Source organism: Ambystoma mexicanum, chromosome 9, assembly GCF_040938575.1.
Source record: "Ambystoma mexicanum isolate Mex_15411 chromosome 9, UKY_AmexF1_1, whole genome shotgun sequence".
Classification (NCBI taxonomy): Eukaryota; Metazoa; Chordata; class Amphibia; order Caudata; family Ambystomatidae; genus Ambystoma; species Ambystoma mexicanum.
Genome location: NC_090931.1, coordinates 800,627,637 through 800,644,509, shown reverse-complemented (window position 1 = coordinate 800,644,509; position 16,873 = coordinate 800,627,637). Strand labels below are relative to the sequence as shown.

The 16,873-nt window shown below is 47.1% G+C and overlaps 1 protein-coding gene across 1 annotated transcript in view; it reads right to left on the bottom strand.

The window, feature by feature from the left end:
* The window catches only part of PFKL (phosphofructokinase, liver type), a 697,584-nt gene that overhangs the window by 313,627 nt on the left and 367,084 nt on the right, over nt 1–16,873 (bottom strand). The window contains exon 11 of the mRNA XM_069615767.1: nt 1,715–1,779. Coding sequence (XP_069471868.1) covers nt 1,715–1,779 — 65 coding nt within the window. The remainder of the gene's footprint in view (nt 1–1,714; nt 1,780–16,873) is intronic.

Sequence of the window (16,873 nt, the reverse complement as noted above, 5' to 3'; positions counted from 1 at the left end):
CAGGACCCATGACGCATCAGAGGACAGCTTGTTACCACAGGTGGATTTCGTAACGCGGTGATGCTCGTTATGCATTCTTACTAACAACTCAGTTCTGAAAGCCTAACTTGCTGTCAAAGCCACGTGCAGCCCCAGTAACATTCCTGCATGTGAAGACAGTTAGCGGCGTGCAGCCATAAAGAACCCATATAGGAACGCAAAGCTTATGTACACGTACGTCGATAGCCAGGTGCGGCAGTGTTAGAGATGTGCACTAATCGTAGCACTCTTTTGCAGCATTTGAACTGCTACTGCTGCGACGTGCTCTGGTTCAGCATTGAAAAATGAACATATTGTCCAGAACAGAGTTGTTTAATGGCCTTGTAATGGTGGATGGAGCATGGAGCCGAGAAATGCTGAAAGCTCAAGATGGGGCCTGGGTGGTGAGGCATGATGTGTTCCTGGAGGGTGATGGCTTACTAGACACAGCCACCAGCAGCAGTTTAGGTGGTGCCCACTATACCCTGACTGAGGCAAAGAGTGACAATCTCAACCCCTATGCACCAAGATCCACAGCTTCAGCAACAAGCACCGGACCAACCACTATAGGTTTCATTATGGGGAGCAAGGACTCGGAGCAGAGGATGGCTGAGCTTCCACTGGAAATACTGTGCCATAGAGATATGAAAAATCTGAAGAAGTGGTAAGGAGAATGCAACGTCACAGACTTCAGACATGTTGGCTCTTTGTTGGACATTCCCGACAGGACCGATCAGAAGTGATGGGCTGGAGAAGAGGGGCATCTGCACTTCAGTCTGGTGCTTGTGGTATCGCCGACTGTGTTGGCTACAAAACACCAAAACCCTCTCCCGGGAGGGGAATAAAAGTTACCCAATGTTGAGCTTCAAATTAGATCAGTAAATTATTGCCATTCAAACATAGCTTGGCGATGGAAGACTCCCGGATCATTTATGTTTATGCACAGCCCAACTCATCCATTTTCATGAGTGTGTATTGGCCCAACAGTAGGCAGTCTTGTAGCCCCCTTCTGCATGCCACTGCCACCGGTGTTGTGAAATAAATAAATAAATAAAAAAGATTAGAAAGTGGCTGTTCTAGGGGTACAAAAGAATTACTCTAACACATTCACGGTTACCTCCAATAAATAATTCTGCCTCAGTTTGAAGCCAATCATTTTTTTTTGCCAACAACCTACACTATTTATTGATATATGTTGTTTGAGAAGGCCAAACACTAATTCAAACTAACTATCCTGGGCCTCGGCAGATCATCCCATTGTGAATGGGATCATTTATCCCAACGTTAAGTCAAATCCTAACTTTCAGACTTATTCCAACTCTTACTCCAACTAACAAGCCATTGAAAACTCTAGGCCTGAAAACTAAGCCTCTACCCCTGATGTTAGCCATGCCCTTTGGCACTTCACTTGTGGGGTAGGGGGGAGAGGGGGAATCTTGTACCCTGTGTGCACCGCAGGTGATTGTGTTCCAGCGTGGCCAGGAGGAACAGAATGCTGAAAAGGTACATTAACATTACTGATAACATTTCATCATGTGTCACTATTGTTTTAAAAACAAACAAATATTATTCCATCAAATTCATGGGTCGAATTAATTTCTTTCGATCAAGTAGATAAATAAAGTTACTTGACCTGAAGGTCCAGCAGGATACTAGGGAAGACCTACATGGTGACATTGGTAGTTTTCTTTCTTACCTTCCACGTAATTGGATAGCTTCTTCAAACCTCTTTTCATCCATAGCTTTTTGAACATCTTTAGTCTGAAATAAAAGTAAAATATATGCATGTTTAAAAGTAAAACAAGTATTATTTATTTTTTAAACACAGCTTTAGTGATTTCCGAAGTAGCTGAATTACACATTACTCCAAATGAGAAAACACAATTTTCACAGGACTACACAAAGGTTCCAGGGCAGCAAGTACAAATGTTACTGTGATAAAATAGTTTGTAACATTACAAGCACATTTATTGTTTCAAATAGAATCATTTTATGGGGTACATTTGTAATATATAAGCTTCATGAATCAGTGGAAAAAGTAATGGGAGGATGCATATAAAAGCAAAATCATTGCAGGTTACTTGTTCCTTAGATGCATTCTAGGGTTAGGAGACAGGTATTCCATGCACTGCTGCCATTTGCATAGTCCCCAAACGCTGAATTGGATACATTAAGACAAAAGGCTCTCATTCTGAATGGGGCGGGTGTCCGGACTGATTTTCTATACTCTGGCCTGGTGTACAGATGTATAGAAGGTCAACCTAGTATTGTGACAGGGACAACTCTGGGAGCTGTAGCAAAACCAGTTCAAGGTAGCAAGTCGAGTGGTCTAGGCTAAATCTCCTAAGTCTCCAGAAATTATGCGCTTTTAAGGGGTCCACAATGAGCACACACAGTGAAGCACTCAAGGAACGCACTTAGACAAACAGGTATGAAAATACTTCTTTACTTATGAGCAAATAACAGTGAAAAATGACCACAGTCAAGTAATATCACACAACACTACAATTATATAAATATACAATTACTGGCGTAAGGCAAAATACATATCAAACACCTGAAACGAAAGGTACAGATTAGTATTAGCACCACAGAGATTCAATCTTAACGTCAGAAGTCCATCCCTAAGATGTATGGAGCCTTGTGTCCAAATGTTCTTCATAATTCCATACAGTTGTGTGAATGTGGAAATAATGAACGTAGTGTCTCTGCGGTCCAGTGAACATGTCCAAGTGTCAGGGAATCAGCTAAACTAACAAACGTGTTCCCAACTTTCGGAGTGCCACAAGCAATGGCAAAGCCAAAGCAATCTAAATGTTTCCAAACTTTTTAAAAAAGGGAGTAATGCGGTTCAAGTAAGTATTGCTACAACCCCCCCCCCCCCGCCGTCCTGTGATTCTTCATGAGACTTGGCAGGTCGGTTGAAGAAGGTCCATGGTCGCTTTTCCCGCTGTCAGGGATTCCCAGGGGTTGCAGGTTTGAGCAGTTCTCTGGTCGGTGTCCAATGCTGGTGCAAGGTCTCCCAGTTGAAGAATGCAGCAGCACTCGATGCATGGCCCCTCTCAGGACAGGAATGGACGCAGGTAAGCAGTTTTGGATGACTGCCACTGATGCACAGCGATGCAAAGGGATTCAGTTGCCGCGGTCAAGCTTTCCCTCCTATCTCAGGTACCCTTGATGCTAGGATCACAACATTTCGTACAGAGGTCAGTCTTGTTGTAAAGAAAAAGTGAGGATACCCCTAGTTCCAGGCCTCAACTCCGAATGCGAAGTCTGCAGCATGGCAGCCCAAACTCAGAACTGGTCAGCCACAGATTGGTCCTGGGGTATTTCCAAAGGCTCTTCTTCGTAGGACTCCGAGCTGATGTCGAGAATGGATGTTCTCTCCACTCCAGGAGTCGCAGCTCCTTCACAGGACTGCTGGAGATCTTCCATAGGACAGGGCTCCACCTGGCCAGCAGCAGACGTTGGTCGCCAAGCTAGCTGGACTGGAGTCTTGGCTCCTTCAGGATATCTCCAGAGTGGTTGCAGGTGCCCCCTTATCTTAAAAGCCAGGTAAGAGCAGCAGCTCCCACTAGCCAATGACAGATCTGACACACACACTCACAACCCCACCCCCCCAATCAGGACCACTGGCGGCAAATCTCATGCATGCCACTCCGACACACTGGCACCAGTTTGTGGATTGGGACCAGACAGTCCCAGGCCACTTCTTGGCAGAAAACACAGATAGCCCTCCGGTGGCCCACCAAAAGCCTCTGCTTTCCCCGAGCACTGGAAGTCCATTAAGGATTTTCCTGGGCTCACAGGCCAGGAAGAAGGCTAAAAGACAAGATGGCCACAGGACATGTGAAAAATCTCATGGCATGGCCATATTTGACCATTAGCCACAGTTAGTAGCCAAACACAGTAAAGCTCCAATGAAACGCACCAACAAATGGTGAAATGTCACTGCTGCCACCAGCTTGTCCATTTAGTACACAAAAATCCTCAGAGTGTTAGTCTAGGTCAAAACAAATCATGTACCCCATTGTACTGCATCATAAGATGCATTACACAATGATAAATTACCACAAGTGATAACAAGTTACTGTTAGGGAGAATTCTCATTTCTGTGCTAATTCCCTTAGAGACCCCCAGCTAATTTGGCAGACTTTAGGACTTTTTAATTTTAACCCTGGAGTGAGAGAGTGCTTTTTCTCACTCTTATGTGCTTTGACTTGCCGTCGACATCTAAATTGCTGCCACAGGAGTCCTCCCTCCCCCCCCACCCCCCCATGACTGAGGCCCAGGAACCCAGGATCTGCATCACTGCAACCAGACAGAAGCCAGCTGCACCACTCTTCTAAGCAAAGGAGGCTAAGTCTGTACTACACAAGTTGGTAGTGTGGTTGAGCAGCCAGGCTTATCTCAAGAGGGGTCAATGTGAGCTGTAGGGTGGTTACACAAAGATTCACAGTGACAAGTGTTCAAAAAAACCCTTACACTCAAGGTTTCTTGGATAAACAATTATTAATTTATCAGTAATGGGAATAAGCCTTCTTCAGAAGGGAGCAATATACAGCAACACACAAATACCTTAAAATACACACTCTTAGTTTCTAAATCAGTAAATACCCATTGGGGTTGGCACACAGACACGTCCTGCACCCTCAGGTGACTTCAATAGTGTTAGGGAGAATTCTCAGAAATGTGCCAATTCCTCTCTACCATAGAGACCCCCAGCTCTTTTGCTGCACACTCTAGGACTTTTCCATTTTACCTGGAGAGAGAGAGAGAGACCCTTTTTCCCCCCACTCTCTCATGCATTTAATGTGATTTGAACTCTGTTTCTTTTGGTTTTTGGAGTGTGGCAAACTCCATAGGCATCTTTTTACATTGTGCCACACAGCACCTTCAGTGCAGTGGAACAGGGAAGTCTCATTTCTCCAAAGGTTTAAACACCTTTCTCTTGGATAACTTCTGTTTCCAAGAGCAGTAAAGTGAAATCTACTTTACTTCGCATTGTAACTTTTCTAGACCCAGCACAGACTATCTTACAATATAGTGCTGGAGGGGTTACATCTCATGTAACATTTTTATGTTCTCATTTCCTCGATGAATGGCTGGTGGCAGTGGTTTACTTTTTACTACCGTGGTGTGTCTTTACCGCCGGCTGCGTTCGCAGCTGCAGTAAAGCACCCTTGGTTGCCATTTTCGCCAAAATGGCCCGGTCTTCCCTTTTCGCCATTTCTCTGTGGAAAGGTCCTTCTTGAGATTTACTGTGCGTGCCTTTGTTCGTTTTGTCTTTTGCAGGATTCATGAGTGAAACATGCCTCTGGCTCAAGGGTGTCTGGTGGGGGCAGGAAGTGAGAGAGGTGTCCAAAACTTCCTGTGCTTAGTCTCCTAGGAGACAGGAATGCACTCCTAGGTGATTGGCCGGCTGGCTGTCCGGCAAGGACAACCATCCTGCTGGGTGATTGACAGCTAGCCTGGAATGAATGGGAGAAACCTGCATAAAAGGCAAGGCTTTATGGCTTGGAAGGCATAGTCGACCACTGTACGCAGGAATCCGAAGAAGAAGAACTTGAAGATGCCGGCTGCAACTCCTGGACCGTTGGTTTGCCCGGTAAAGCCCTGCTGCTGTGCTGAAACTCCACTTTCGTTTCGACCAGAGAAGCCCTGCAAGGACGACTTCTCCCCTTGAGTTGGTGGGACCAATCAACAACAAGGCAAGCCACCTGGACATCCTCTTGAAACTGGTTGCAATTCCACTACAGTTGCTGCTGGAACCGAAGAGCCAGGGAAAGGAACACCAGTTCGCGTGCGTTGCTTTTAAGCTGGCCAAGAGCTCCAGGAAGATCCTCAGGTCTCCCAGGAAGCAGGACTGACCGAGCCTGAGTCACCTCAACAGAGTGTTGGATCCCAGATGCAAGGAAAGCCCATCTCGACAGCAGGAACCGCGGTGGTGCTGCTGGCGGTAGATGCGAGGAGCTGAAACACTGAATTGCCACTTGTTTGAAGATTGCCGTTTGCTGTGGGTGACCATCCCGCTGCAGTGCAGGAGTCCCCAGAAGTCCTCTCTCTTGTCCCCACGACTGAAGCACAGGAACAGAAGTCATCTGCTGCATTTTCTTCTAACTAAAGGTACTGTAAAGTCTAAGATAACTTACCTCTTGCTGTAGATTTGCTTCTACTCTTCACAAGCCTAACAGCTTGTGGCCCTACATTGATTCTTCATTTTCATCAAAGGCTTCTACAAACATTGTTCAAAGACTTTTCTTACTTACCTGCAAGAACTGCTTCAGCCACATAGACTTACCCATTGGCTTTGGCTTAGCTAGTTTCCCTGAAAGACTCTTCTCTCCTCTGACATTCGGAAGGGCTGAAAAGTATTTGACTTCTTAAGAATATTTGTGATCTCTTGTTTGTTCTAATAACCTTTTCATTGACACTCATCTCAGTGCTATTCTAAATGCTAACAGTAATATATTAATGTCCACAGTGCCCTAACTATTGAAGTCACCTGAGGGTGTAGGAAGTGTCTGTGTGTCATCCCCAATGGGTGTTTCCCGATTTCGAAATTAAGAGTGTGTATTTTGAAGGTATTTGTGTGTTGCTATTATATTGCCCCCTTCTAAAGAAGGCTTAATCCAATGACTGGTAAATAAATAATTGTTTTATCAAGAAACCTTGAGAGTGTTTGTTTGAATATTTATCACTGAACATTTGTGTAACCACTCCACAGCTCACATTGACCCCTCTTGAGATAAGCATGGCTGCTCTACCACACTACCACCCTGTGTAATTCACTTATACCAAAGGTTGGGTCCTATTGCCAGGAGGCTGAGGTTGTTGTAGTGCATGCAAAGGGTACTACCCCAAATATCTACCTAACAAATAGCTTGGGCACTGTGGGCATTGTTAGGCAAAGTTTGCATGCAGTACCCTCTGGGAACACTCCAAACAACTATGACTACAGGTATAGGCAACCCAACCTTTGGTATAAGCTTGTACTACACCGTTTTGGTAGCGTGTTGAGCAGCCAGGCTTATCTCAAGAGGGGAAATGTGAGCTGTAGTGGAGTTACAAAAAGATTCACAGTTACAGGTATTCAAGTAAACTCTTACACTCAAAGTTTCTTGCATAACAATTATTAATTTATTTCAGTCAGTTATAAAGCCTTCTTCAGAAGGGAGCAATAGAATAGTAGCACACAATATGACAATGCATTACTTACCGTAAAAGCATTTCTGATGGTTGAATCTGCTTAGATTCACATGCTGTGCATAGGTCCGACGTCCAGTGGTCACTTCGGAGTATTGCATTTTGTTTTTCGTAGTCGAAAAGGGGACGTCGACAAGGCGTGTCTGTAACACTATCCCTATAGTGACGTGCGTTGTACCCACAATCCCTCACGCATCGAGGTCCCTCTGTTTGTATTTTTTCTGCCCTGAGGGAGCCTTCTATACGTGAGTGAGTACAGAAAAGAGAGAGAGATGTACAAAGGTGTCAATGTTCCTTCCATCCGAGCGGGGAGGAAGGGTGGGCGCATGTGAATCTAAGCAGATACAACCATCAGAAATGCTTTTACGGTAAGAAATGCATTGTCTTCTGATGTTTGTTAATCTGCTTAGAATCACATGCTGTGCATAGACTAGCGAGCAGTACCCGGAGTTGGCGGTGGGTTATGAGAAGGAACAGTAGAGAAAAGATGTCTTAATACTGCCTGTCCCACCTGGGAGTCAGATCTAGAGTGTGCATCTAGACAGTAGTGTTTTGTAAAGGTGTGCACAGAACTCCAGGTAGCCGCTTTGCAGATGGACTCAAGGGGAACATTTGCAATGAACGCTATGGAAGCCCCAGTGCCTCGAGTGGAATGTGCTCTTGGCTTGAAGGGTAGTTCTCTCTTAGCAAGAGTGTAACAGAGTGATGCATTGAACAATCCATCTAGATATAGTGGACTTTGAGACTGCATCTCCTTCTCTTCCTGCTGCCACCGAGACAAAGAACTGATTGGTCTTTCTCAGTGGTCTGGTTCTTTCCATGTAGAACATGACAGCTCTGCGTACATCTAGTGTATGCAGACTTTTTTTCTCCCAAGCTGGAAGGGTTTTGAAAGAACGTTGGTAGTTCTATTGACTGGTTTACATGGAAATTCGAGATGAATTTTGAATTTTGGTGCAAACCTTGGGTGTGTGCGTAGAACCACCTTATCCTTGTGAACTGTTACGAAGGGGTCTAGCACAGAAAGAGCCTGTAGTTCACTTACTCTCCTAATGGAGGTGATAGCTATTAGGAAAGCAGTCTTAAGAGTGAGGTCTTTAAGAGTTGCCTTGTGCATGGGTTCAAAAGGAGGGCCCATGAGTCTAGAAAGTACCACATTTAAGTCCCATCCGGGAGCTGGGTTAGCTATCGGAGGGTGTATTCTCTTTACCCCCTCCATGAAGGCCTTGATAACTGGTATCTTCCACCACGACACTAAGTTGGGAAGTGGTGTATGCAGAAAGTGCCGCTAGGTGGACTTTAATGGAATTGAACACTAGACCTGAATCCAGTAAATGGGTCAAGTACAGAACAAGGTTAGTGGGAGAGCAGTCAACCGGGTTGATGCTCTTACCTCTACACCAGATGACAAATCTTTCCCACTTGCTAGAATAGCAGTGGCGAGTATTAGGTTTTCTGGCTTCCCTGAGGATGTCCATACATCTCTGCGGGAGTTGTAGATGTCCAAATTTTATGATCTCAGGAGCCAGCCTGCTAAGTTCATGGTCTGAGGGCAAGGAAGTTTCACTGGGGGAGATAGGGACATCTCCATCAAGTGAGCGAACCATGGCTGCCGGGCCCACATTGGGGCCACTAGTATCATGGTAACCTGCTCCTGGTGCATCTTGTGCACCACTTTGTTGAGAAGGGGAGTCGGGGGAAAGGCGTAAACAAATTTCCCTGACCATTGAATCGACAGACCGTTCCCCTTGGACTGGTTCTGGGGGTACCTGGAGGCGTAACTTTGGCATTGTGAGTTCTCCAGAGTTGCAAACAGGTCTATTTACGGGAATCCCCATTGCGTGAAGACGTCTAAGACGATGTCTTCGTGCAATTGCCATTTGTACTCTTCGGGCAGGGGGAAGTCTCTGCTGAGTTCGTCTGCTAGCAGATTGAGTTCCCCTGGTACCTGTTGTGACAGTAGGAACATGTTGTGTTTGAGAGCCCACTTCCATATATTCTGGGACAGCTTGGACAGTCCTGGAGAGTGGGTGCCCCCCTGCTTGTTGATGTAGTACATGGCTGTGGTGCTGTCTGTAAGGACCATCACTGTCTTCCCTTGTAGGAGTTCCTGGAAGGCTTTTAGTGCTTTGAATACCGCCAGTAGCTCCTGTAGGTTTATGTGCTTGGATGCTACGTTCGGAGTCCACACTCCGTGAGCAGTCTGATGGGATAGGTGAGCCCCCCATCCTGTGAGGGATGCGTCCGTGGTTAGAGTGGCCTCCACTGCGGGTGTGGCAAAGGGTTTCCCTATTATCAGGTTTTCCTTTGTCCACCACCGTAGCGAGAGAACCGAGGCTTGCGAGACCACCACTAGATCGTCCCATTGTCTGCTGGCCTGACACCACTGGCTGTTGAGCCACTCTTGGATTGGGCGCATGCGCAGGCGCGCGTGAGGTACCAAATAAATACACAACGCCATCCTTCCTAGCAATCGCATCGCTTTGCGCACCGTCACCTCTCGAACTGCCACATATTGGGGGATCTGAAACAGCATGTTTTGGACCCTCTCGTTGGAGGGGAAGACGAGGCTGTCCTTTGTTCGAATTAGAGCCCCTAGGAATTGTTTGACTTGGCTGGGGTCTAAGCTGGACTTCTTCTCGTTGATGGAGAAGCCCAGTTGGAACAAAAGGTCTACAGTCTTTTGGGTGTTTGAGAAGCATGTCTCGTAAGAATCCCCTGTTATGAGCCAGTCGTCGAGGTAAGGGTATACTGGGATGGATAACCTGCGCAGGTGGGCCGCTGCCACTGCCAGTACTTTCGTGAATACCCTTGGTGCAGATGCTATGCCGAAGGGTAGCACTCTGAAATGGTAGTGTTTGCCCTCGATCAAGAACCTGAGGTATTTTCTGTGCGCTCGCAACATTAAAATATGAAAGTATGCATCTTTCATGTCCAGTGTTGTCATGTAATCTCCCTGTGATAGCAGTGGGATCACTTCCTGTAAGGTCACCATACGAAACTTTTGGGGTTTGACAAACTTGTTCGCTGGGCGCAGATCTAATACAGGGCGCATTTAGATCCTTTTTGGATACAAGGAAGTACACTGAATAAATACCTTCCATTACCTGAGATAGAGGCACAACCTCTATGGCTCCTTTTTCCAGCAGTTGGTCCACTTCTTGGAGAAGGATGGCGAGGTGTTCTGGTGTCATGCGGCGTCCCCTCGGGGGTCTGTATGTTGGGGAACTGTTGAACTCTATACAGTAGCCGCGGGCTATGGTGGAAAGTACCCAGCGGTCTGATGTTATTCCCTCCCATGCTGGAAGAAAGGATGTTAACCAGCCCCCGACCGGCGTTGCATGGGAGGGGACGCGTATCTTCGCGTCACTTGGTGGTGTTGTTGGCTTGGGAGCCTCTGGGGGTGGAACCCCGGCCTCTTCCCTTGCCACGACGTTGACCCCTCTGATTGTACTGGCCGCTATTACTCTGGAAGTTGCTGGCAGAGTACTGTTGTTGTTGGTTTTGTTGCTGGCGTTGTCCATGAAAAAAGCGCTCATTACCAAATCCCTGCCTGTTAGGGGGTTTTGAAATTTGGTCTAAGGTCTTTATTGTATCAAATTCTTTCTTCGCGTTCTCCAGCGCGTCATCCACTGCTCTCCCAAAGAGGTTGGACTCCTCTATGGGTTTATTAATAAGGGACGCTTGTGTTTCCGCCTTAAATCCGGAATTGCGAAGCCAGACGTGACACTTCAGTAAAATTCCTTGTACCAAAGTGCGGCCAGCCGTCTCTGCTGCATCGAGGGTATTCTTGACGATGCTTTGACCAGAGAGCCCTCGTTAACTGTAGCCAGTAAACTAGTCCTTAGGGGTTCGGGAGCTTCTTCGATGTCCTGTCTGAGCTTAGCCCATTGAGCATCGGCGTAGCTTCCCAATAGGGTATTATTATTGGCGATTCTGGTAGAGAATGCTGTAGGGGTGGTGATTCTCTTGGCTAGGGCATACAGCTTCTTCCCCTCTTTATCTGGGGGTGCATCGCTAGTAGATAGTGGGACTCCTGCCCTTTGCCTGGTGTTGGTCACGACCAGGGAGTCCGGGATTGAGTGACCCTTAATATATAATGGGTCTGATTGAGAGGGAGAGAACAGTTTCTCAATCCTCGGATTGACCCCTCTCACCAATGCAGGAGTGGAAAGAGAAGGTGTAATGTGTCTCTTAACTGAGGCGAGGATGGGTATAACCTGGCTAGTGGGGGGTTTTTCTTTGATAATCCTCTCCACAAAATCGGTGTCTGGGGTGACCTCCCCAGTTTCGATTTCGAAATGTGCTGCTGCCTTATTCAGCAGTGCATTGAAGGTGGGTTGAGCATCGACAGGCGAAGGGTTCCTGACTGGTGTAGTTTCAGTAGACCTGATGACTATACTGCTACTGCCTATGTCAGTCGACCTAGCAGGTGACTACTAGGGATTTGGGTCGCCCTCGCCTGTGTCTTCCTGGAATCCTTCCTCACATAGGTTAGTTTCCTCGTGAAAACCTTCCTCTTCTTGTTGGTCCTCAACATAGGTGAACTCATCTTCCTCTTGGAAGAAGGTGTCTTCCTCAGTGGGATTGTAAGAGTTTATGTCCTCCTGTATGGGGTTATAAAACTTCTGGTATTTAGCCCTTGGACTCTCCAGGGGTGCCTCCCTTGGTCTCTTGGGTACCCTGTCTTCTGGGATGGACATGAACCTATCTAGTTTGTCCATACAGGTCTGGAACCTTTCAAAGGTCCACTGAGGTCGGCCAGGACGGTCTGGGAAAGAAAAGGGGGTTTCTTCCTCCTGTAATTGTCTGTTTCTTCCCATAACGTCGAAGAAAGAGAGCCTTCGCCTTCCGAGTAGCCTTCTTGCTGGCTAGGGCCTTCTGTCGGCGTCGGGAACTGGCCTGATCTGTTTTCCGGCGCCTTCGGCGTATCTTTGGACTTGTGCGCGGTTTTCGGAGTTTCACTCGCCGTACGTCTTTGGCCGTCCTTAGATGCTATGCGCTCGAGGCTTTCATCATTCTCTCTTCCGAGGGATCGGTCGCTGTCGCGCTATGAAACGTCGAGCCTTTGCTCGTCGAGTCCTTGCTCGTCGAGTCCTTGCCCGTCGAGTCCTTGTTGGCAACGTGAGCGCTCTTGCGATGCGCGTCGCCGGAAATTTTGGTGTTAGCGCCCTTATTTTTAGAGTGCCCAGTGGCCTGTTGCGGAAGCGGGGAGGGCTGACGACCCTTACGGTCGGCGGAAGACGTCAGTGGGCCCGGCGTCCCCGTTGGCGCTATGGCTGCCTTCGTCTTTGACGAATGTATGCCTGGGGGTATGTTCTTTGGTGTTTTTCTCTGTGCGTCCTTGTCGCCAGGGTGTTCATCCCCATAAGCTGGGCGTGAGCCGGGCTTGTCAGGGCCGGGGACGGACGAGGAGGAGCGTGAACGCTCCTTTGAGAGGTCTACAGCCTCCGTTACGGAGTCAGGCCTAGACATGGCGTAGGCCGCCCACCTTTTGACCCTGCGGTCTTTTAGAGTTTTGGGCTTTAGTAATTTACAGGCCGCACAGCCGTCCTCCTGGTGATCGAGGGGTAAGCAACGGTTGCACCGTTTGTGCTTATCCTTCCAGGTATATTTACCCTTGCAAAGCGGGCAAAACCTAAATGGCGTCCTCTCCATAGCTGAGGGTAATAAGTGTGACTACGACCTCGAAAGAGAGGGAGGGGAAAGTGAAAGGCATTCTTAAAGAAAAGAAAGAAAGACCACAAAACCCCACTCTCCCTACTGTGTATGGCCGGCGAGGCCAGGCCACGTGTTCGGCAGTGCCGAAGGATCCCCTCCGCTCGTCCTTCCGTCGAAGATCTTGCTCGGCGGAGAAACGGCTCTGCGTCGAGGGAGGGATCTACGTTATTGATATTAATAACAAACGACCAAAGGTCGAAGAAACTATTTGGCAATGTCTCTCGAGGAGCTCCGCATAAAGGCGACCAGTAGCTGGGCGGAAAAAAACAATCTGAGGGACCTCGACGCGTGAGGGATTGTGGGTACAACGCACGTCACTATAGGGATAGTGTTACAGACACGCCTTGTCGACGTCCCCTTTTCGACTACGAAAAACAAAATGCAATACTCCGCAGTGACCACTGGATGTTGGACCTATGCACAGCATGTGATTCTAAGCAGATGAACAAACATCAGAAACTTCAATACTGTACACTCTGAGTTTCTGAATCAGAAAAGACCCTTTTGGGATGGCCCACAGACACCACCTACACCCACAGGTGACTTCAGTAACAAGGGTGATTGGGACATTAATACTGTTGGCATTCAGAATACTTTAAAAGTTATTAAAAGGCAAAGGTTATTAGAACAAGAGACCACAAATATTCCTAAGCAGGTAAGTACTTTTAGATATTCTCAGAAGAGTCATTCAATTCAATAGGCTATGCCAAAGTCAATGGGCAAAAGTCTTGGATAGCATGAAGCACTGCTGATTAGACTTGTGAGTTGTAGAAGTTTCAAGCACTTTTACAGTAAGAGGTAAGTTCTCTTAGACTTGTTTTACAGTACCTTGGTAAAGAAGAAAATGCAGCGGATGACTTCTGTTCCTGTGCAGCTCTGCAGATCTCATTGTTCCTGGGCCTCAGTCATGGGGACAAGAGGGAGGACCCCGGGGGACTCCTTCAATGCACTGGGACTGTCAAAACGCGCAACCGGCAAACTTCACTTTCAGTGGCTGTTTCGCGTTTCAGCTACCGCAAATAGCAACAACGCGGTCCCTGACTGTCAAGGTGGACTGACCTTGCTTCTGGGGTCCCACACTCTGATGAGGGGGCTCAGGCTTGGTCAGTCCTGGATTGTGGGAGTCCGGAGGATCTTCTAAAAGCTTTAGACCAGCTTAAAAGCAACGCACACAATCTGGTGTTCCTCTCCCTGGCGATACGGTTTCCTCCAGCAACTTTGAGGAAATTCAACCAACTCCGAGATGGATGTCCAGGTGTCTTACTTTGGACTCGATTGGTCCCACCAACTCAAAGGGAGAAGTCGTCCTTGCAGGAGCTTCTCTGTTGATGCGAACTTGGACTTTCGGCACTGCAGCAGAGCTTCACCGGGCAAACCAACGGTCCAGGAGTTACAGCAGGCGTCCTCTTCAAGCTCTTCTTCGGTTCCTTCACCCAGCGGTTGACTCTGCCTTCCAAACCAAAAGACTCACCTTTTATTCAGTTCGCTCCCCTTCATTCCAGCCTAGCTGTCACTCAACCAGCACAGTGGCTGTTCTTGCCGGACAGTCAGCCAGCCAATCACCACAGAGTGCATTTGGGTCTCCTAGGAGACTAAGCACAGGGAGTTTCGAGCACCTCCCTCATTTCCTGCCTACCCCAGACACTCTGGAGTCAAAGGCAGGTTTCACTCCCGAACCCCGCCAAAGGTAAAATGAACAAAGACCAAACCTGGTTTGGCGCGCAGAGTAGATCTCAAGAAGGACCTTTCCACAAAGAAATGGCGAAAAAAGACTGGGCGCCATTTTGACAGAGATGGCTCCTGTGTGCGCTTTAATGTAGCTGTGACGGAGTTCAAATGAAACCACTGCCACCATCCATTCAGTGCGAAAAGGGTAACATAAAATCGTTACATGAGAAACTAGACAAAGGGAATACTAGGTAACCCCCCCCAGCATACCATTGTAAGATAGGATGTGCTGGGTCTAGAAAGTTACAATGGTAAGTAAAGTCAATTTCACTTTACTACTCTGGAAAACAGTAGTTTATCCAAGAGAAGGTATTTAAAACTTTGGAAAGACTGAAGGACTTCCCTGTGCCACTGCACTGAAGGTGCTGTGTGACAATGTAAAAGATGATGTCTATGGAAGAAACAGTGTTCAAAATCACAATAAAATACTTGACAGGGGGGGTGGGGGAGAGGTCACACTCTCCAGGTTAAAAAAAATCAAGTCCTCAAAATCCAGCAAAGTTGCTGGGGGTCTCTCTAAGGTGGAGGAAATTAACACATTTCTGAGAATTCTCCCTAACATGTGCAACTTGCAGTCAATTCTCCCATTCTACACATAATAGTGCAGAGCAGTCACCAAGAATCAGCACGCATCATGAAAGGCAATAGCGAAAAGATCCGCTTGTCATGCTCTGGTCCACCCAAGATATACTGAACAGTCTCTGGGTTAATGTATCAATTGTACCCTCACTCGTCACCCATTGTATGGCTGATTAGTGCATAGTGACCTGAATCCCCAAACCCCAGAGCTCTACCCCCACCTCCCGCAGCAACCTTTTCCCTGGGTGTTATGAAGGATTTTTCTGCTTGCAACTTTTGCTCATTGTTATGGGGAAACTGACTAGTCCTTCAGATTATCAGTACTGGGACCTTTGTTTCCCTTTTGAATTCTTGCACTTTTCAACATTGCACACAGCACCTTACAGTGCAGAGGGAAAACTTTTGTATCACCCTAGTTTTTTCCACATGGGATTTTTGGTTACTTTTATATGTGCTGTGAAAAATCGTGGAACAAAATAAATTCTCACCAAAGGGAAGCCCTTCCCTGTAAGGCAAGGGTGGTGCAAATATTCCCTCTAGGGGTGCTAATATGCGGGAGGACCTTTCAGGGGAGAACTCCCCTCTTCGGGATGAAGAAGTACATTCTAGGCCACACAACCCTGATTCCATTCTTTCCCCATCACACAGCGCATACCATCACAGGACACTCCTTCCCACACCCAAATGTTGCAGTACAATACTGCAACCTATGGTAGTACTGTTAGGTAAGATTTTTATATCAATGATAAATCTTCCCAACCTGCATCAACCCCAGAACTTTTTTCTGGACTGGTAGATTATTTTTCCCTGTACCTCAGTGAGTGGGAAACCTTTTTTACACATAGTTTTTTACTCTTTTCAAGGGTGTCATTTGTAAGACTCTCCATAGTGTCTTCTAAAAGTTATCCTCTTTTTTTGGCACTAAGTGCCTATTGTTGCTGGGTTGCCCTAGTGAGTCCCCTTTTCACTTTCTCTGGCTACCCTTGAGAGAACTACAGTTCCCAGGGATAGAAAGGATCTTTGGATCCCGTTTACATTTTATTATTAGGTGAGACCAGCAATCCCCCACCTTATGTGGAGTGCTGTGGAGATACTGAGTATCCCCTTCCTTTCTCATTTTAAATGTAACATTTATGTTACAAGGACAAACTTATCTTTAATGGTTGGTGGCAGTGAAGCTTTTTATTAATTTGGTGCCCTTTGCAACAGGCCGTTTACACAGCCCCGGTAAAGGCACCAAAATGACCAGTCTCCTTTTTTTGCCATTTCAGCATTCCTGGTCCTTTCCTCTTCCTTCTCCTGACATCCAGGGCAGGAAATTCCTTTGTGTTAACTTTATCTTCAGCTGGAGTCCCCGCCCAGGATCCAGAGTGTCTATTAAGGCAAGCAACGAGGGAGGAGTCTAACAATCTGCAGCCCTTTGTCTTCCAGCCTGACTGCGAGAATTCAGTCCAAACTGGAAGGCTGGCTGTCCCGACGTTGACTGCAACTGATCCCCCATCTCACCCGGCCTACAGTTAAGCACCTAGACCACTAGGGTCAATCTACTGCCTCTGATTGAACTCGTGCTATAGAATAAGTGAACGACTGGATAAGAAAAGGGTTATGCCTTGAAAAGAAT